This window comes from Talaromyces rugulosus, chromosome II (genome assembly GCF_013368755.1).
Source record: "Talaromyces rugulosus chromosome II, complete sequence".
NCBI classification, from domain to species: Eukaryota; Fungi; Ascomycota; class Eurotiomycetes; order Eurotiales; family Trichocomaceae; genus Talaromyces; species Talaromyces rugulosus.
The window spans coordinates 6,241,563-6,263,112 of NC_049562.1; the positions used below are offsets into that span (position 1 = coordinate 6,241,563).

At 46.2% G+C, this 21,550-nt stretch overlaps 6 protein-coding genes and 1 non-coding gene across 7 annotated transcripts; 5 read left to right on the plus strand and 2 right to left on the minus strand.

Moving 5' to 3' along the window:
* Positions 1-1,487: 1,487 nt before the first annotated feature.
* Positions 1,488-4,726, plus strand: TRUGW13939_04644 (uncharacterized protein; the record flags this gene model as incomplete). The annotated part of the gene is made up of 6 exons (XM_035487813.1): positions 1,488-1,635; positions 1,713-1,912; positions 1,962-2,034; positions 2,089-2,740; positions 3,042-3,061; positions 3,333-4,726. The coding sequence occupies 6 exons, from the start codon at positions 1,488-1,490 to the stop codon at positions 4,724-4,726; spliced, it is 2,487 nt and encodes an 828-aa protein (XP_035343706.1).
* A 906-nt stretch (positions 4,727-5,632) lies between these two features.
* On the plus strand, positions 5,633-9,314 carry TRUGW13939_04645 (uncharacterized protein; the record flags this gene model as incomplete). Its single annotated transcript, XM_035487814.1, has 6 exons — positions 5,633-5,767; positions 5,820-5,834; positions 5,882-6,238; positions 6,296-7,442; positions 7,845-7,904; positions 7,969-9,314. The coding sequence occupies 6 exons, from the start codon at positions 5,633-5,635 to the stop codon at positions 9,312-9,314; spliced, it is 3,060 nt and encodes a 1,019-aa protein (XP_035343707.1).
* A 543-nt stretch (positions 9,315-9,857) lies between these two features.
* On the plus strand, positions 9,858-14,461 carry TRUGW13939_04646 (uncharacterized protein; the record flags this gene model as incomplete). The annotated part of the gene is made up of 4 exons (XM_035487815.1): positions 9,858-10,118; positions 10,173-12,593; positions 12,648-12,926; positions 12,986-14,461. The coding sequence occupies 4 exons, from the start codon at positions 9,858-9,860 to the stop codon at positions 14,459-14,461; spliced, it is 4,437 nt and encodes a 1,478-aa protein (XP_035343708.1).
* A 434-nt stretch (positions 14,462-14,895) lies between these two features.
* TRUGW13939_04647 lies at positions 14,896-14,995 on the plus strand. The gene has a single exon. It is a non-coding gene; the product is annotated as a tRNA-Ile (tRNA).
* A 1,570-nt stretch (positions 14,996-16,565) lies between these two features.
* TRUGW13939_04648 (uncharacterized protein) lies at positions 16,566-17,408 on the minus strand (the record flags this gene model as incomplete). Its single annotated transcript, XM_035487816.1, has 1 exon — positions 16,566-17,408. One exon carries the CDS (start codon positions 17,406-17,408, stop codon positions 16,566-16,568), a length of 843 nt encoding a protein of 280 aa, XP_035343709.1.
* Positions 17,409-18,067: 659 nt separating this feature from the next.
* TRUGW13939_04649 (uncharacterized protein) lies at positions 18,068-18,886 on the minus strand (the record flags this gene model as incomplete). The annotated part of the gene is made up of 1 exon (XM_035487817.1): positions 18,068-18,886. The coding sequence occupies one exon, from the start codon at positions 18,884-18,886 to the stop codon at positions 18,068-18,070; it is 819 nt and encodes a 272-aa protein (XP_035343710.1).
* A 506-nt stretch (positions 18,887-19,392) lies between these two features.
* TRUGW13939_04650 (uncharacterized protein) lies at positions 19,393-21,485 on the plus strand (the record flags this gene model as incomplete). Its single annotated transcript, XM_035487818.1, has 5 exons — positions 19,393-19,696; positions 19,758-19,834; positions 19,888-20,656; positions 20,709-21,182; positions 21,238-21,485. The coding sequence occupies 5 exons, from the start codon at positions 19,393-19,395 to the stop codon at positions 21,483-21,485; spliced, it is 1,872 nt and encodes a 623-aa protein (XP_035343711.1).
* Between the last annotated feature and the right edge of the window lie 65 nt (positions 21,486-21,550).

The window sequence follows — 21,550 nt, forward strand, 5'->3', positions numbered from 1 at the left end:
CATGAGCTGTCTTGCATTTAAGGAAGATCTCCCTCGTAGAGTCTCCTTGCAAAGCTGTAGGGAAGATCTCAGATATGTGAGTTGTTCAACCGCTTTGTTTGCCTGCCCAACAATTGCTTTTGTCTCAGTTTCTCTCCAAAAAAACAAAAAAAAACAAAACATTGAAAACAAAGTGAGATTTGTTTATTCAGACTTACAGCCATAATTGCGTCTATATACCCTTGTCGAAGGTATGTTTCCCCCCCCGGTATAGTGCAATCTGTTTGCACTGTTTGGGCTCTTTTGGTAAGATCCGTCGAGTGACTGTACGCCGGTACTCCTATGGCTAGGATGACTTGGAGGAACAGAAAATATACATATAAAAGCATTGCACTGTCGAAAGACTTGAATACTCGGTAGTCAACTCTGGACGTAGAGCCGAACTTTTCGAAGGAATCAAGTAGGGAAACCAAATACGAGTTTTCGAGAAGGAGGCAAATCATCAATTGATACCCACATATTATTACAATCCATATTTAACTAGAAACGTAGGAAAAAAAAAGCTCATGAGGGGAAAATGAGCTCTTGGCTACGTCAAATCAGGACAATATGCTTGACAAGATGAAACAAACACTCCGTGGTGGCCATGTTTCTTTGTGGATAATATTTCCCAACGGGATGTTGACAAAGGCTTCGGAAATGTCAAGATGTTTCAGATTTACGTTTTTACTCCAAGGAACTACACAGTTGGTCTGATAGAAATCTAGAATTTTATTATAGGGGGGTGTAGGCCCTGGAGTGAAAAACACTGGGAATGTTTGCCATAGTATTATGTGTTTTCAGATAAGAATTATACAGGTACAAAATGTTTGCAATTGAGTGCGCGGGATGGTGATAATACTCGAAGAAAAAGTAAGCCACAGGAATACCCATTGCCGTGGCGAATTGGATAGAGTTACTTCGATGTTGCACCTTGCCTGTCGGCATAACCTCGCATTCAAATGTTAATAACCCTTCCATGGACTAATAACAATATGTAAAAAGGATCAATATGTAAAGCCGATCACACATCTGTAACAAAGAAATAATGCAGTCACGGAAATATCTAGTTTAGCCTGCCCTCTCGCCGAATATCATTTGTTCTAGACCACATCGACGCAACTTCCTACCTAGCCTATAGAGGCCCATTTCCTACCTTGGGCGACTCCGATTATCAATTTAGTAAGAGATGGTTGCATTATTTCCACTTTCAAACCGGACGCCATTTATATAGATCATGATGACGCTCATTGGTCGGCTGCAGCCCCATTTTAAAATGTCCCAAGTTGGACTAGTAGTAAGGGCCTAGGGCTGGGGCTGAGTCTGTGTTTTGAGGCTCTGTTGCCATCACAACACACGACTTTTATCCCCGCGTTTTCTATCGTTCTTCCCTTTTTATTTATTCCAGCACAAGCTATTTTTATCGAGCCTTTTCTTGATCCTGATATTTATCACCAGACACTGTTGAGATGGCCGACAGCGCCCCAAAAGTAGCAGCGCGAGAGTGTCGTGAGGCTCTCGCTGCAGTCAACGAAAAGGCTGAAGCTCTGGCAAACCAAATCAGAAAAAGCACACACTTAATCGTCTTCACCGGTGCTGGCGTGTCGACTTCTGCTGGTGAGCTCCGCAGATTTCTATTGAAAAAAAAGAGAGAATAAAAAAGAAAAAGAAAACAGTACTAAAACGCGCTACAGGAATCCCTGACTTTCGCGGCCCCAATGGAAACTGGACACTGAGAGCCCAAGGCAAACCGCGCACAAAGGCTGACAATACGCTACAGGCTATACCCACGGCATCGCACATGGCGCTTGTGGAATTGCAGAATCGGGGGATTCTGAAGTATCTCGTCAGTCAGAACTGCGACGGACTTCATAGACGGAGTGGTATTTTGCCTGTAAGAAAGTGGCCTACGTTGACGACCGTGCTTTGCTAACTATTTGAAGGAGAAAATATCAGAACTCCACGGGAATAGCAACAGAGAGGCTTGCAAGGACTGCGGCAAGGAATATATCCGAGGTGAATACCAACATAACATTTCTAGTTTGAACCATCATTCTCATACCTAGTCAGATTTTCGCGCCGTGGGAAATTACGAAAACGGGGACCATGACCATCGAACAAGCCGCAAATGCGGCTGTTGCGGCGGCGAGTTGCACGACAGCATCATAAACTTTGGCGAGAATTTACCCGTTCGAGCCCATAAACTGGCTCGTCAAAATGCCAAAAAGGCTGATCTGTGCCTCGTTTTAGGGTCTTCACTGACTGTGACCCCTGCCAATGAGATCCCTGAAATTGTTGGCCGCAAGAAAGGCGCTCAGCTTGCGATATGCAATCTTCAAGAGACGCCCATTGATGAGCTGTCCAACTTTCGAATCTTTACAGAAACAGACATCCTAATGACCAAGGTTATGGATAATCTCGATCTACCAATCCCACAATTTATCCTACAGCGCCGTCTCATGATCAAAGTAGAAACCCAAGATGAAGATCGACACCGAGTAACCGCAACGGGGGTAGACACCGACAACACTCCGGTGAGCTTTTTACAAACAGTCAAACTCGAGGGTACTAGACGAATAGCCAGATCAGAACCGTTTGTGCTTAACGTTCGCGAGACTTTTCAACCGAACGCGCTATTGAAGCTGGAGCTGGAATTTATGGGGCATTACAGCGAGCCGAACCTCGAGCTGGCTCATAAGTATAACGGCGAAGAAGAGGTACTGTATATTCTCAAGTTTAATCCGTACATAGGGGAATGGAGTATAGAGAGCTGAATTTAAATAAATGTGGCTTGATGTGATCATATCAACATATCTATTGAGGCTATTATAAGAATATCACTTGATACTGAGAAGTGAAAAAAAAAAAAAAAAAACACAAGTGTGAATATCCGCCTATGGCTCAGAGCATGTTAAAAGCATAAATTCATAGTAATAAAGAAAATATCACGACATTTACTTTCCTGTGGTGCTAATGAAAAATTTGATAGACCTAACACTAAATTGCACAAAACATTGTATAAGTGAAAGGGAAAAAGCTTTTAGTATGCCTTTAAAGACATTAATTCTTTAACTTAAAGTAACAAAGAAAGTTATCAAACAATCACAAATTATTGGTTGTCAACAAGGTCCCGTGACTATGACTGTGAATACCATTTCTCATATTATTTGCTCTTCTTTTCTGCCCTCGCTAAACACTGCACACAAAGAATACCTTAACAATCCCACACAACTTACACAACTTATCCCTAAATCGTCACCCACAACCAAGGTATGGTATCTACCATTTGCCAGTGTAAATAACAATGCCTACAGGCATCACATCTCTACCAGCAGAGCTGTGTCTGCTTATTCTGAAGGATCTCTCTTGTCCCCAGGACCTCTCCAGCCTGATATTGGCGTTTAAGGTCTGGTACAAGATATTCAATTCCAACAAGGGCAGCATAAAGTTCCAGATACTACACAACATTGCAACCCCTGAAGTGGAAGCCGATTTCTGCTTGGCGGTTTATGCGCAACACATGGTAGACGTATACCGCCCGCCATTCAGTGGCAACGATGCAAGCATTAGATTCCAGCTAGAATGCCTGGGTTTTCTCGAAGATGCATTGGAAGGCAAACAACAAAGCCTTTTCGAACTTACTCAAGACTTTCACATCGACAAGCTTTTGACCACCGCACAGTTCTTTCATGCCTCCGTCTACTACTACGCTTCCAAGACTCTGAACCGTCTAAATCAAGCCGAAAGACTAGGAGCTTCCTCGAAAGCAGTACCTTTGTCTTACTTGGAGCAACAGCGCATCATGAGGGCCTTTTGCAGACATGAAATCTATGTCAGTCTGCTGCCATGCTGGATGTACGTGGACACGCCTGTGCGTGGTTTGCGAGCATCACAATCTGCAGAAACCTTTATCGACCAGTTTAAGCCTTGGGAGATTGAAGAAATAGGCTGCGTGGACCAGTTTATGCAGGATACTGTCGGCGAGGTCTTTGAAAGACTAGAGGACTGTGTCGTTTCACTGCTTGAGCTAAAGCAAGATTACCTTCTAGCTAAAGCAGACACCAAACTGCTTTCCCCTGAGGAAATAGACGCGTCATACTGGTCGAAGCAGTTCAAAATAGGAGGTGTTCAGACTCTCCAAGGCAGTTATGAGCGGGGATGGCGCTGCCACTACTTTGCTTCGAGAGGGATCCGCAATGTATTCGAAATGGTCGTGGATCCGCACTTGAGTATGATTCTAGCATCCCCACATCCAAACCAGTTGCCACCGCCTCTGTTTGGCACAAGGGATCCCATCAAATTACCAAGAACATGCATCGAGCGCGACGGAAAGCCAGAGCTGAGAGAACATACCATTGGGTGGTCTTTGGCATTTGGCGATAGAACACCTGTTGTCATGGCCAGAGTAAACAAGCAGCTTAGAAGTTATGGGTATGTCTTTTGGGACGACAAACGGGTTCTGGAGCATGAAACCTTTCAAACACCTCGTGTGCTCCACACGATCGATTTGTGCACTGAGAAAGGATTTTCTAGGACCCATAGTACAGTCTCTACTGCGCTTGAAGAGAAGATGAAAAATGTCAAGTTGCCTCCTCTGGTTGTGGCCGAGGTTTTGGAGAACCTGAGGATCAACGCGAAACTCGAAGTCGGAATTCGCGCCAGTAGGGTCAATCTTATTTCTGTCCTTGGCTTTGTTCCAACCAATTGATGAGAGGGCTAGCCTCACCCCAGCGAGTTTGTGAACGTCGAGAATCCATGACGGTTGGGTATGAAGTCATTTTATGAAAATTCTGCCTTCAACATCATCTGGCAGTTTTAGGTTTCTTATGTTAGCGCAGTATGCACACCACAGGTCCAATGATATTGTGCAAATTCTAGCCTATAGTTCGAAATAGTATTGCTGCTCGTATCGATCTGAGATGGCCTTCTTTTTTGCTTCAATAATAATGGCCTTCAGCTAGGTAGCTAACGGTATACCAACCCTGCTTATCTGTTTCTCGACGATGGGTTTCACGCCGTAGTGATATCGTGGATTTAAATAATAATGAATAACCAGCTAATCGAGACGAATTCGAGACGAATTGGTGTTTGATATTTAACTCAGGATACCTCTAGGCTGTTATCGAATCGCATCGCCAAAGCAATAGAAATCGGTTTCGTGCGTTTAATGTTGGTACAGATGAAGTTTTTCTCTAGCGACTACCCTGGGAGGATTAGTATGCTTTAAACTGTAGGGCTGGAATGGATATATACCCATGACATCGAACGAGAAAGTCATTGGGATTGCTGTGACCCCTACTCTTCATCCAAGTCTCGCGTATTTCCTAGTTTCCTGTGGCATACCTCGAATTTTTTCAGGTTGGCCAGATGAGTCGCTCATGATTTCGATGATAATTTGACAAGATCATTTATGCAAAGGTTAACTCTGGTGATGACTGTACGCGACACAACAAAGAGCACGAGGTGGTGCCCGCGGAGGCAAGACCCAACTCCGGCGCCCCCGCTTCCCCAGATATGCACATCACAACACAACATGTTTCTTTCTCACTCTCTTTCCTTTGGAAGATACTCTTCGTGTCCTTTATATATAAAAGCACTGCTCAATTGTAGGAGGATGTCTGCCTACCGTGCCTCGTCATTCCCCAGCCGAAGAAGTGTTGTCCACAGTCTTCATGGAATCGTCGCTTGCACACAGCCACTGGCTACTGCTGCCGGACAGAAAATATTACGAAATGGTGGAAATGCTGCGGTATGATAGAGTTCCCTGATTCGTGCGACGGAGAGTAGCTGACAAGGAAAAGGACGCCGCGGTTGCTGTAGGTTCGTTATTCTAAACTCATCGCTTTACCTCCTTCTGACACAGGCAGCCGCTGCTTTGAATGTCACAGAACCGGGGTCTACTGGAATCGGGGGTGATATGTTCTGTCTGTACTATGATGCGGAGTCGCGTCAAGTCCATGCTATGAATGGGTCCGGTAGGTCACCCGGTAGTATCACGTTGGATGCAGTACGTCGCAAATTAGGGGTTCTACCAGATACAGTAGACGGAACAATCCCAATTACGGATTCCTGCGCAGTCACTGTCCCCGGAGCAGCTGCTGGATGGGTTGATACAGTCGAAAGATTTGGCAGTGGTAGGCTGTCCATGGCAGAGATTCTGCAGCCGGCGATTGAACTGGCGGAAGAAGGATATCCTGTGTCTGAAATTTCTTCTTGGATGGTATATTTTCCCTAAATATGTTTTTTTAAAGAATTTTCTAAGGCCCATGATTTCTAGTGGCAAACAAGCGAGACCAAAATACTCACAGGAAACAGCCTGTCTGCAGCTCGAGACTATCTCATACCTGAGAAGGATGGCTTTCGCGCCCCACGGACGGGCGAAATAATTAAAAGCCCACACCTAGCAGAAACATTCAGACTTCTCGCAAAAGACGGTAAACGTGGCTTCTATCAAGGACGCATTGCAGATTCGATTGTGGAGGCCGTTCAATCTCGAGGCGGTTTTCTTAGTCACGAGGACTTGAGACATCATCTAGAGACTGGGTCTCAAGACGTGGAAGCATTGTCTCTCACAATAAATACTCAACTTTTACAGCAGCCAAGCTCTGGTATCTTGCCAGAAGAAATTCGTCTATGGGAACACCCGCCAAATGGTCAAGGAATCGTTGCTCTGATGGCATTGGGGATTCTGCAGAGCCTTAGACGCACTGGACAACTGGAGCCATTTAATTCGGTTTCAGACCACAACAGTGTCCGGTATCTACATGCATTGATCGAAAGCTTCCGTATCGCCTTTGCTGATGCGAAATGGTGGGTCACCGATCCCGACCATACTGCGGTCCCAGCAGAGCTTTTGTCAGATGCATACCTTTCATCAAGAGCAGATCTCTTCTCAGACAACAAAAGAGCATCCAATCTCAAACCTTTACGACTGAGCCCAGCGTACAATTCTTGTGATACTGCATATTTCGCAGTGACTGACCGATATGGAAATGGCATCTCATTCATCAACAGTCTTTACGGAAACTTTGGGAGTTGTATAATACCAGAGAACACTGGATTTATTCTACAAGGCAGAGGCGCCAGTTTTTCACTCAATCCCGATCATCCAAATGCTGTAGCGCCCAGGAAAAGACCATACCACACTATCATTCCGGCATTAACTACTACATCAGGCGAAAACGGTGAGCACTTATTGCACTCGGTATATGGAGTAATGGGCGGGTTTATGCAGCCGCAAGGCCATGTCCAGGTATTGCTCAACCAATTGCTATTTCAAATGACTCCCCAATCTGCGCTCGACGCGCCTAGAATCTGCGTCGGCAGTTCATTGCCGCCGCAGCCAGGCGAAACACAGCTAGACGACTTTGATCCATCAGATACGGTATCTTTGGAGGAGGGAATTCCAACTCATGTGGTAGAAGGTCTGCGGAATTTAGGACACAGAGTACATGTAGTCGAAGGTGATTGGGGCAAGAGAGAGATTTTTGGTCGAGGTCAGGTTATCCGTGCTCATGTTGATGATGCTCACGGAAAGACTGTGTATAGTGCGGGGAGCGATCCCCGAGGAGATGGAGCAGCATTTCCAGTGTAGATACTACATTTCATGAAATTTGAGGAAGTCTTCTGCTGAGGATAAAATTCAATAGTGCATTTGGATGTTTGATATTGATTTGCCGAAAGCGGCCTAGCGTGTTCTCAGCTCCGATTCCGCTCCCAAAAAAATAATTGAGTCATCGACCGTTCTTCTTATCATCTCTCCGTCCAGACTTTTCCCCCCCAACTCGCAAATAGCTGTCGAAAACACTCAATTATTATCCTATAAGCTGCCAAAATGAGCAATCCCAAAGTGGCCGAGAATATGTTGTGGGGAGGTCGTTTCACTGGTATCAACTCTAATAATTGGCAACCCTTCATGCACAGAGGGCTAACATATACTGTTTCGTGAAGAGGGACTCGATCCACTTATGGTCAAATACAATGAATCGCTGCCCTATGACCGCATTTTCTGGAAACAAGACATTGCCGGTTCCCTCGCCTTTGCGCGCGCCAACGCCCGCGGCGGCATTCTGACCCAGCACGAACTGTCGGAAATCGAGCGCGGCTTCCAGCAGATTACTCAAGAATGGAGCACCGACTCGTTCGCCGCCAAGCCAGATGACGAGGATATTCACACTGCGAATGAGCGCCGACTGGGTGAGATCATTGGCAAAGACATTGGTGGAAAACTGCACACGGGCCGTTCGCGAAACGAGCAGATTGCTACGGATATGCGACTGTGGTTGCGAGACGAGCTGCGCACGCTGGATGGCTTCTTGTCAGATCTCATCAAAGTCTCGATAGCTCGTGCAGAGCAGGACATTGAGTACCTGATGCCCGGATACACACACTTGCAAAAGGCCCAGCCCGTCCGATGGTCTCACTGGCTGCTATCGCATGCCGTCGCCTTTGCGTCAGAACTGGAGCGATTGCGAGAAGTCATCAACCGAGTCAACAAGTGTCCTCTTGGAACCGGTGCGCTTGCTGGAAACCCTTTTCACATTGACCGCGAAGGCATGGCCAAGGAGCTAGGCTTTGACGGTCTCACGACCAACTCCATGAACACTGTCGCCGACCGTGACTTTGCCATGGAAACAATGCAATGGGGCAGTTCGTTCATGCTGAAGATCTCTCGATGGGCCGAGGACCTCATCATCTACAGCAGTCTCGAGTTCGGCTTTATCCGGTTAGCCGACGCCTACTCCACGGGCTCATCGCTCATGCCGCAGAAGAAGAATGCAGACAGTCTCGAGCTTCTTCGTGGCAAGGCCGGACGTGCCTTTGGTCAAATGGCCGGTCTCATGATGACTATCAAGGGACTCCCGACGACGTACAACAAGGACCTTCAAGAGAGTGTTGAGCCGCTTCTCGATCACACCAAGACCGTCGGTGACAGCATCCAGATCGCCACCGGTGTTCTCTCCACATTGACTGTGAATCCCGAGAAGATGAAGGCTGCTCTGGCTCCTGAAATGCTCGCCACCGAGTTTGCTGACTATCTTGTGCGCAAGGGCGTTCCGTTCCGAGAGGGTCACCATATTTCCGGCCGTGTTGTTGCTTTGGCAGAGAACACCAATGTCCCCATGGACACGCTCTCGCTTGAGCAGCTGCAGGCAATCGACAGCCGATTCGGATCCGATGTGCAGGAATGTCTCGACTATGAACGCGCTGTTGAGCTGAAGGATGCAATTGGTGGCACCAGCAAGCGAGCAGTCCGCGAGCAGATTGAGACATTGAAGGCTATTCTTTCGGCCTAAAGTGCTTGACTGCGGTGGAAGTAGTATGAGAATAAAAAAAATATTTTTTCGTTTGTATGTAACAGGACGGGAAATATAGTTTAATGTTTAGGGCTTTATCATGTCTTTAAAAAATGGATACACATACTTTTAGATATCTGCCAATTCTGAGTATTATTAATAGTCTTTCTTTCATTAAAGATATGAGTTATCCTGAAGCGAGGGACAATAGTTGCCAACTATATCAAAGAGTAACAAGGAATAAACAAATGTTTTTACTTAGTGTCAACATGAAAATTTAATTAATTCGTATATAAAGTTGATTATTTCTTAGATGCTAGGAAGTACCCTATTTTTCTATGTTTTTATAAAAAATCTATGTAATTAATACAAACAGTTATATGTTTAAAAATAGTTCAGCCGCTGCACAGACACAGCCGAAGCGTGAAGGATTTGGACCGTTTAGGGACTGGTCTTAAATTAGGAAGCTGATGGTAAATAAAAGCGAAGAGGCTTAGCACTTCTTACCCCTCCCATCAACATTCAAACTTCCAGCGCGCAAACATGACTCTAGGGCCCAGCGACAACGTGCCCACGTCGGTCAAGGAGATTTGGAAGAATGCAATCTTCCGATTCCAAGAACGCACTGGCTACATGCTCGGTTCCTCTGTATCTAAATCTCCAGAGGATCTGCGAAAGGCCCTCGACTTGCATTATGGCCAGCAAGCAGGCGATGAGCGGACGGCGAAAGCCAAAGACATGGGACTGAAGATAATATCATGCATCCAGCTTTTGGGCGGCATGGCGGCAGACGGTGTCTCCGGGGTAAGGGCCTTCAAAAAAAAACTACTTATCTTTCTCAAGTGTTAAATTATGTAGGTGTTCGCTCCTGCTCCTATCTGTTTCAAAGCGTTGTCTTTTCTTCTCGATATCCCGAAGAAGATTCACGATTTTCATGGCGAAATAAATGCAATTTTTGAAGAAGTCGGCCCGGCGATCGCCCAATTCCGAATCTATCAGCGCATGGATGAAAACACGGGGATTGACGAGCTCTTGCGATCCTCCATCTACGAGGTGATGGTGAGCTTTGTGGATATTTGTGCAAACTGCATAAATATTCAAAAGGAAGACCGATGGAAGAGTTTGAAACGTAATGCAAAGAGAGTGTTGCTAGATGACCGTTCTGTCCAGACAGAGCTGGAGAATTTCAAAACACTCACCCAGCGACAGTTCGACACTCAGGCGACTCTCACCTTGGAGGCTGCTCTCGACACAAAACAGTATGTGGCCTTCATTAAAACGACGACTGTTGAAATTGGGACGGATGCAAAAGCGATCAAGACAGATGTTTCCAGCCTGGTGGAGACCGATCAAAAGCGAACTTTAGATGAGACTCGAAAGAAGCATTTAACTACCATTAAAACCAAACTTGGGCTAAAAGACGATCAAATAGGCAGGGTAATTGACGAGCGCGAGAATATTTGGAAAAATTCGATTGAGGATAGCGGAAACTGGCTAAGCAGCCTCGATCAGTATAGACAATGGATCGACGGAACTAGTTCCGGAAACCTGCTTTTACTGACTGGAGATCCAGGAACAGGAAAATCACACTTGGTCTCTGCGATCTGCTATCAAATCAAGGAAATAAAATCTGGAAACTTGACATCCAAGGCTGAACGGAGCTTGGTTGGCTACTACTCCTTTTCCCTTGCTGCAAAAGAAAACAAACGCCGACCAGAGACGGCAGTCAAGATCATTTGCGCACAATTAGCAGAGCAGGATTCTGTCTATGCAAAGAATGTGGCTGCCATTTGTGGGGAAAAGGATGAAAAGCTAAGGGATACAGCTGAGTGCAGTGACCTTTGGAAGACCTTGGGATTTGACTCCCCGGCGAAGAACACGACCCATTACATTATTTTGGACTCGATTGGGAGCTTGGATGGCCCAGAGCTCGATAGGCTGATTCGGGCAATTAAACACCGGCCAGTCATCGATTCCGACGAAGAAGAGAAGGACATACGCCTTCGAATTCTTGTCACTGGGGAGCCCGATGCATTTCAATCAGGAAACCTCGACGTGACGGAAATTCCCACCATTGATATCACACAGTATAACAAAGACGACATAAGCTTGTTTATTGAAAAAGAACTACAGAATATGGATCTTTTCCAGGGAGAGGATGAAGACTCAAAGAGATTGAAGAACACTGTTGAGGAACGACTCCTGGAGAGATCAAATAACAGCTACTTTACTGTTCGACAGGACCTAGAAAAGGTTAAAGATATAAGCACCTCCAGTGGTACAGAGGAGGAACTTAACCGAATTTTACAAGAGTCCAATGCCGGTCTGGAGGAATTGGTGAGATCGGACATTGAAGCTCTTGAAGCTATATTGAAGCCGAGAGAGATCGACGAGGTCAACGAGCTCCTCATCTGGGTCGTTGCCGGAGCCGTATTCTTTAGCTTCAAGGAGCTCACAGCTGCTCTATTTCTTCGCTTCAAAACCGTGCCCCTCCAACCGCTCCTACAAAAGTTCACGAGCAAATACTCGAAACTATTTAACTTGGTATATGGAGGGGAACGACTCGCTATCAAGGATCTCGTCGAGAGCCATGTTGTTGCTAATAGAGACAAACAAAGGGAGTCTGCCGACGATCCGAAGATCACAGCAACCATCACCATCTCAAACGCGAGTGTCAAGGCAGCACAGCGCTTCTTCTGGGATTTGAATCACCACTCCTTTCTTGAGGGATTCACATTCAAATCCGGATCACAATTTTATGACACGATCCCAGCCAAAATTCAGTTATATGTTGTTGATGCTCACTTTGAGATTATCAAGCGAGCATTTGATTTCTTCTGCCAACCGTCGGTAGACGACAGAGCAAAAGACATCGGGTATTATTTGATGGCGTATATTCCCAGCCACCTCGACTCCTTATATGAAGCAACCGGTTTCGACGAGCTTCAGGAGAAAGATAAACAATATATTGGGTCATGTATTACCGAAATATTCTCGGCAGGAGACTGGATTGAAAAGAGCTGGGACTTCCGTGGGTGGACCCAGTGGTACCGCAACAGTGAAGATATCGCCATCTTTTGGAAATGGCTGGACGATCCAAAGGCAACTAGCCATCTGGGGTCTCTTGGAAAGAGTTGGCTAGCACGACTCAAGAACGAGACAGATCGGAATCAGGCTTTGCTGACTCCGATTATGACGACTATTGCACGACACTGGCTACAAGATACTGACTGGGATCCGTGGGATGCATACACATGGATTAACGGCTTTCTCGAGATGGTGAGAATTTTTGCCAGTTAAACAGAGTTCTTGTTTTAACCTTTTTTGTTATAGGGCGTCACAGAATCACTTCCCGAAGAGGCAAGCGAGAACCTCGAAGAGGAAGGTGACAATAAATCAGCGTCTGAAATAGACGAGGACCAAAGCGATGATGATGCCGAAGAAGATGAAGCAACATCTAAAGGAAATACGACTACGATGATTAGAAAAGCCGAAGAATGGTGCAAACAAATTCTAAAAGTGACCGAAGTGGATTACATTTGGTGCACTAGGATGGGTACAACATTTGCTCGTAGCTACGATTTTCCCGCCGCCATTGAGCTCTATATCCAGGTAAGTTGGTTATCCTTGTCTAGAGGGTATATTTCTCATCTAATCGTGGTTTTTAAAAGGCGGCTAGCATTCTCCAAGCCGAGGATCCCGTCGATAAGGAAAAGCTGTGTGATGTCTACAAAAATCTGGGTGGATGGTCGACCGATTCAGACACGGCGATAGGCTACTACAAAAAAGCGCTAGAGCAAGATACAAACGTCATAGAGATCATTTATGTCATGTGCAAACGATATATCCATGCGGGCAAGGGCGAGGAGGCGCAACTCATCATCCACAGGATTGTGACCGAGAAGATATCTGATTCGGAATCAACGTCTCTTTCTGAGTTACTGAAATTTACAACTAATGACTGGGGTACAGGCAGCCTCCAATTTTTCATGGCTATCATATTGCTTGCTTCGATGTCCTCGGGGTGGTGGCCTGTGGTGGAGGGCGAGATAGAGGCCGCGATCAAGAATGCACGTGAGGAGGGAAAACAGGAACTTCTTCCAATCCTGCTTTTGAACTTGGGTATCTTCGCCTATCATTGTCGTGAAAAGGGTTCTAGGGAAGAATTGAGGAGAGCGGTAGGCCATTGGCGTGAATGTCTGGTCACACTGCATCAAATTTTTAAGGAGACGGAGGCCGATCTAGAGCGACTCCAGCTTGTCGAGAGACAGGCCGTCGGCTACCTTAGCTTGGCTTATTTCGAACAACAAGAAGAGGTCCCTCTCAGCGTCTTCAAAAGTGATTGGATATCATCAAACACGAAATATGTTGTTGCCTCGCATTACACATCGTGTGGACAGCGGAGTGAAGCACGGGATTTGTTGAGATCCGAAATGGTCGAAGCATTCAACATTTTGTGTGATGACGACATTAGTAATGATGCCTGGGGATTTTTCAAGCTATCTCGTATTCTAAATCAGACTGGAGATTTTGATAATGCCCGTAAAGCAAATCTGCTGGCTCCCAGGTTGAAATTTGACGGAGAAGTGTTGCAAACATTTTTGGCATCCAAGGATGGGGGGTTGGACGAAGCGTCACAAAACATCCTTGACTTTTACCAAAGCAACTGCCTAGACAGTGATGACCCGAAACGAAATCGTCGCAAGGTGTTGGGTGAAGTTAAGAGGCTGTTCGGGGCGACAGATGGGGATAGTGAAAATGTTTCACGCTACAAGGAAATTTTGGATATTCTCGGCTATCTCGACCACATGGGCAACGAAAGCTCTATTTGCGATAACTGTAACGCGGAGTGGGATGACGAAACCTCGCTTAACACGTGCAAGAGGTGTTACAACCTGGATCTCTGCGATGCCTGTTTGGATAAATTGCGATCAACGGAGACGGAGATTACGGTTCTTGTATGCAACAAATCTCACGACTGGTGGAATGGGGGGGTATGGACTATGGAGCGGTATATCCAGAGTTGTAAGAAGCTTGTACCGCTTGCATCTGAGGATGGTAGCATCGAGCTTGTCTCGATGTCAAAATGGCTTGGAGTTCTGTGTGAAGAATGGGGACTATCGAAGGCTGATTGGGACTTTGAGTAGTTCCCTTTTGATCTCTTTCGCTGGCAGGGGGCAGACATAGACTTATAACCTTTATTTGATTGTCTATATTGGTAGAGATTTAATAAATAGCGCCCGGTTGTTGTATTTAATACTAAATGTTGATTTGGGTAGTTTTTGTCACTACACAATTTAGACTAAGGAATAATAGACTTTTTGACCATAGTCTCATATAAACTGACAAGGTATTGGGGCCCCGTGCAAAAATCGATTCCTTAATTCTTAATCCTTGGGGTTACTATACTGGTAATTTGGTGGCGGTTACAAGCGAGGCCCAACATCAAGAGTTCAACTTTGAACCTGCGAACTGGATTAGAAAGATGGCGAATTTTAATATTGATTACTGAACTAATTTTTCTTCTTCTTTCTGTTTATATTCGAATATAAAGCAATATATGGCAAATTTGTCTAACCATGGTCGGTTAGATCAGTTGGTTAGATCGTGATGCTAATATATTGTGTGAAAAAAACATAACTGTTACGTCAAGGCCATGGGATCAAGACCCATACTGACCACGATACTTTTTTTTCTCAATTTTAGTATATACTCAATACTAAACAGTTCTTCTTTTCTTTTTTTTAAAAAAAATCACTGGAAGAAGAGACACAGTACCACATTCCAGATCTAGTAGGCGAGCCACGCGGTTTCGGGTGAGAAAAGGTTAGTTGAAGAGGGCTTATGGACACATCAATTGATACACAGAGTAATTATATCATTGGATTCTTTAATTGGAGTAAGCCTGTACCGACTATCCGACATATACCCCGGGCCAGAAACAGTGGACATGGGAATTGCTCAGTGAATTATATTTTCATGACACAAATCCCACAGACTCTTCTGAAACCCCCAGAAAACTACGAGCAGCAGAGATGGTACTCGCAGCTTGGAAAGAGCACGAAATCGAGCGAGAGACGAATAATCCCCATAAGCCTCAGCCTGAACAACCTGCTTTCCTCACCACTCTAGAGAATTTGCTGGTTCAAAGATCAGCCTCTCAGACAGGAACAGCAGGTAATCAGCAAAGACCCGAATCAGGAGATATTATGTAAATCACGATTTAGGTGTTGCACACAGGAGGAATGGAATTTGACCAAATGGATGCGAACTTTGAATCAGTGCTTCCTGACATAGATTGGTCCTTTTGGAGCAATTGGTAGTAGTCTATTAACACTTTAAAATAGCAGAATTCAAAGTATTTAATCCAGTCTGGACTTGAAGATTTAAAGTTATATTCACATATTAGAGCAAGGTGTTTGAAATCCCTAAAAAGGGTTGCTCTAGTGATAATCCATACCCATTACTGTCTGAGGGTCAAATCCATGTCACCCTCGCTTAGTTAGCCTGGAGTTAAGACGAAGAAGATCCAAGTTTTATGGATCTCGACATGGACGACGAGAGTAGCTCTGTGATGAGAAGCATAGGATCAACAAGGAATGAAGTTGATTGATTTGAAAAGAACATTGTTTTTTCTTCAAATATTTGAGATTTAGGTTCCATGACTATTCTAGAAACCAAGCCATTCGCATCTCTGAGAGATATCTTTTCTCCTCCTCCTCCTCTTGTCTCACACTGGGTGGGAACTTTGAGACCTTGAATGAAATTGGTTTGTAGGATTCAAGTTGATCACATTCGACCCAACCTTAATTATACACACCAGCACTTTGTTGTTGCTGTTTGCTCACATTCCTTGATAGATACATAAATGCCCTCCGCTCCAAACCGGGTCGAATTGGGATTGTAAATGCTTTCGGTTCCTCTTCCTTACTCTTCGTTTTCAAGAGTTCATGATATTCATACATAGTTTTCCTGACTTTGCTTTCCAACTGTAGGTTGCTCTTTCCATCCGCCACGCACGAACACGCAGGAGATATAGTCGCAGAATTCTGAAAATTGGGTTTGTAACACAGAGATTCAGGGATTTTTAACCAAGACTCTCCAAGAAATGAATAGGAAAAAGAAATTCGATAATGATACTCCGGTAACGCCTCGCTGAGATGATTCAATGGTGCTAGAAAATAACAAAAGAGACGAGATGGTTCTGTGATAGAGTTTTTCGGTTTTGATGATTGGATCGGTGGGGTTTGTTTAGTCGTCATCGTCTTCCACGTATCCTTTGTTAAGACTGTTGTTGGTGCCCTGTAGCCAAGCGTTCCGCCATGTGCTGGTACTCTCAGCCTGCATGGGACGTCCACCCATGAGAGTGGCAGGAATGCCTTCACGGTCTCTGCGCATGCCCTCGAGAACGCCAACGATGCCGCCGTTTCGAAGTCTCTCTAGAACAATGTTCATGCCTTCTTTGCTGCGGAGAACGGCGTCTCGGGTGCGAGTGACTCCGATGAGCTCTATGGTCCGCTGGATACCGGCAGTTGATAGTGAGGAGAAAAATCCTTTCTTCGGTGCGTCCTCATCGGACTCGGAGCTGGATGACATCTCTTCAGCAGCCTTGCGGGCACGGTTGAGTAATTTCCCTTGCCCCAATCGAGATTTGAAGGTGACTGTTGTCCGCACATTGACCTTCTCGCCCTCGGCTGGCGTTTCAATGGTGTTTCCGGTGCCGCCATTTTCGCGCTGATACAGTTGCCTTTCGACAACACTGAGGATGCCAGTCCACTCCATGTTCCGCGACTCGGTCGTCATCCATCCCTCCCCAACGTCTACGACCGTCTTCTCGAGAATAAAAGACTGTCCCGAGCTTTCGCTTCCACCGATTCCCTTTGGTAGTAGCTTCAGCAGCGCAGATGGGATCTTGGATTTTTTCAAATGGAGGCGTGTCGTGTGCAGTCGTTTGGTGTCCGGGTCGACATAGCGATCAATGACATCAGAAGTCAGGACATGTCTGGAATATGGATTCGGATATCGGAGGAAAAAGGCAAGCGATACGGCGGGGAAGGAATAGTCATAGGTGGAGTTGATTTCGAAGAATTTCATCTTGTTTCGGGGGGGGTTTTCTTCTTCTTCTCCTTCTTCGTCTTCGTAGTGGCAGCAGTGGACTTCAAAAGACCAATGCCAATTTCACTGCATTACAATCGGTTCTGCAGGCAAAAGCAGAATAGGGCGTATAAGTGTAGACAGTTGAAGTGTTGCGGATGGTGTGGAGGATGATGAAGGGGGATGATGCCGGAAGGCAAAAAACGCTGCGCTGGGCTCATGCTATGTTTCTCCTTTTTAGGACTAGTGCCAAGTCGCGGTTGTGGGTTATCCCGACGGCTTCCTATTGGTTCCTGGGTTGCAAGAAGTGCCAAGAACGGTAAATGCGGGGTTTTAGCCCACTAGTCACGTTGCTGCCAAGACATTTGGATTCGAAATGCTTCCAAGCCAATTCGTGTCTTGCTGGAATATTTATGTGTATAGAATTTTTACGTGCTCAATATCTAGTGTCTACATGACCTTTAGGTCTATGTAGTTAGGTTTATGTTGGTTTTGGCAGAGATGTACAATTGAATTCGGCTCCAGAATCGTATCAATTGGTCTCTAAATTTATTGGGTTTGAAATTTACATACTAAATTGGCCAATTAAAAATCGCCAACGTGGACGACAAGGTATAATACCATCGTTACTGACTCATAGGCTCCTGAATGCTGCAGCACTAACGGCCTTGCAAATTGAGCACAGCAGGGATGAACCCCCTCACTGCATTACTCAAGAAGCACTGTTCACCATCGACAAGATCCTCTATTCGAATGACACGCTCAGTGCAAAAGCCTTGGTCAAGAGCAAATGCTCTGCTCGCGCTGACCATACCACCACTATCCAGAGAAGGCGTGACCCATTGAGAAGTATTTTCACCACCATGACGTTCTCTAAAGTACACAGTTGTAATGCTCCCTTCCATGATCTCACCCCGAGTGTTGACTAGTAGCACCTCTTTAGGGTCCATCGGAGAGGTAATACCAGCGCGATCCCTCGCCGCATTGTAGTGATTACGGGACGTAGTCTTGTGCGTTGTGAAGGGGGACGGGTCCGTCCCTTGTGAGTCAACGAAGAGCTGCCACGGGAACGTCGGGCTCAAGGATGTGTGGATATCGAACGAGGCGGGTAGAAACATGCATTGGAGAGGCCATGTGGCCGCAGGATGGACATCAATTGAACAGCAGCCCTCAATATCGACCACAATCCGCAATCTCCAAGCTTTGTGGCGATCAGGTATAAAGGTGTCCAGGACCCGAGTAAAACATTCTAGGTCTTTTTGGAGAAATTCAATTGCCTTTTCCCACTTGAATTCAATCGCAGCTTTCAAGAGGCGGTCTCGGTGATATTTGAGGAGGTAGTAGGGCGAGTCACGGGGCTCAGGATACCGCTGGTCAGAGTATTGCGTGACAGCATTGGGCAGGTCAGGATCGAATCGAAGAGATGATATTATCTGGAACTCGGGGGCATCGGCTGGAAGATTGTGGTTAGAAGTCATAGTTAGTATCTGCAAGTGTTATCAAATGTTCTTGGGTGAACTGTTTGCAATTGTGTCCAAAACACGCTCTGTCCCGTAGATTTGAAATGACGATGGCGTCTCAAGCCAGCTCTGGATTACTGACCAGCTCACAGTCTGTGGACTGTAAGTATATACCAAATTCAGCCTCGATAAAACACGAGGAGAAAGGTAATTGTTGAATGTCGTGAAACAAAAATCCCGTGACTGGTCGGATCAGTCAGCTTGTTGGTGGAGCTGCCACGGGCCAATAAGGCGCGCGTGCTGGAGCGGGTCGCGGATGCGACAACTTTTCAGTTCCAAGCATCATCCCCGAGCTGTCCTTTGTAACACCACGCCCGTCCTGGCTGATTATCGCCATCCTTTTTCTTATTCCATTGTGTTTTCCTCTGGAAATTAGCCTTTTTTAATTAATTATATTTTCCCTTGTATTTCTCGTTTTCCCCCGGTCATAGCTTGGGCCGAAAAATTCCACATCATCCATCAACATGGCCAACAATACATTTCCCGCAATGACGCCCGCGCAGAACGTTGTCATCGACACATCTTCCCTCTCGGCATCCTCTTCGTCGTCGGTCTGGGACCGCATCTCGAATTGGGTCTCGGAGAACAAGGCTGTTGTCTACACGGTTGCTGGTATCGCCGTGGTCGTGACTGGTGGAACAGTGTATTACCTTTCCACTAGCTCGCAAGAGCCTTCTGCCCCAAGGAAGAGCAAGAAAGAGAGGCGAAAAGAAAAGAAGAAGGCCGAAGAGGAGAAGAAGGTGCAGCAAGAGAAGCCTGCCGCGGAAGGTAAGTTTGATTTTTTTTCGCCCTTTTTTGTCGCGCCCCGTTCATCTAACATCGCTTACAGACAAGAAAGTCACGATCGAAGAGCCCGAGGAACTCCCAGAGGTAGATGAGACAACAGTTGATTCTTTGTCAGAAGAGGTACGCGTTACAAACCGATCAATTGGAGGTTGCAGTTGCTGATGTCTTTGCAGACCAGGAAATCCTATGCGCAAAAGCTCAAGGCCGCCGGTAACAAAGCATACGGATCGAAGGAGTACAACCGCGCAATTGAGCTGTACGGAAAAGCCATTATTTGCAAGCCAGACCCGATCTTCTACTCGAACCGTGCCGCTTGCTACAATGTCTTGTCCGAATGGGAGAAGGTGGTTGAGGATACTAGCGCAGCCCTCGCTATGGACAGCGAATACCTCAAGGCTCTGAATCGCCGAGCCATTGCGTACGAGCATCTGGAGAAATACGATGATGCTCTCCTCGACTTCACCGCCAGCTGCATCATTGATCAGTTCACCAACCGACAAAGCCGGGAATCTTTGGAAAGGCTACTGAAGAAGGTCGCAGAGAAAAAGGCCAAGGAAATAATGGAGGCCAAGGGAAAGAAGCTTCCTGGTTCTACTTTCGTCACCAACTACCTTCAAAGCTTCCGTCCCAAGCCAATCCCTGAAGGTCTCGATGTTGATGACCTGGATGAGGCCTCTGGCAAGGGACAGCTGCGCAAGGGTTATTTGGCCATGGAGACAAAGACTGGTGAGGGCTATGACGAGGCTGCACAAGCCTTTGAAAAGGCTCTTGAGCTGGGCGATCTTGGCGAGTATGAGGCCAATGCACTGAACATGCGCGCAACCTTTGCCTACCTGCATGGAAATGCGCTGGGCGCTCTCGAAGACCTCAACAAGAGTATTGAGTCCCAGCCGTCACTGGTCCAGAGCTACATCAAGCGCGCTAGCTTGCACCTCGAACTTGGTATTTTTCTCTTGCTTTTTTTAATATCTAGATGCAGACTGACAAGAAACAGGAAACAAGGACGCTGCGGTTGATGACTTTGAGCTTGCCATCACGAACAACAAAGATGACCCTGACATTTACTACCACCGTGCACAGCTTCATTTCATTCTTGGCGAATTTGCCGAAGCTGCCAAGGACTACCAAAAGTCGATTGATCTCGACCCTGCCTTTATTTACTCGCACATCCAGCTTGGTGTGACCCAGTACAAGCTCGGATCTGTCGCCTCGGCCATGGCTACGTTTAAGCGGTCTGTCAAGAAGTTTGAGGACGTTCCTGATGTGTACAACTACTATGGCGAGCTGCTCCTTGACCAGCAAGATTTCCAGGGAGCCATCGACAAGTTCGACAAAGCTATTGAGATGGAAAGCAAGACTAAGCCCACAGCCATCAATGTACTGCCTTTGATCAACAAGGCCCTTGGTATCTTCCAATGGAAGCAAGACTCCAAGGAAGCTGAAAACCTCTGCCAGAAGGCTCTGATCAGTGAGTGGTTTCTTATTGGGTATTCGCGAGTTAAAAAACTAACCAGTGGTTACAGTTGACCCCGAGTGCGATATTGCCGTTGGAACCATGGCCCAGCTTCTCTTGCAACAAGGCAAGGTCGCCGAAGCGCTGAAATACTTCACACGAGCCGCCGAGCTCGCCCGCACAGAAGGCGAAGTTGTTAATGCCATTTCCTACGCCGAGGCCACCCGCACCCAGCTCGAAGTTCAAGAAAGGTACCCCCAGCTTGCAGAACGCCTACAGTCGATGGGAGCCAACTTTGGCGGTCCTCCGGGATTCTAAATTGATCATTGCAAGTAATATTATCAATCGTTGTCTCTCCCCTTCCCTCGACTTTAGATACGTCT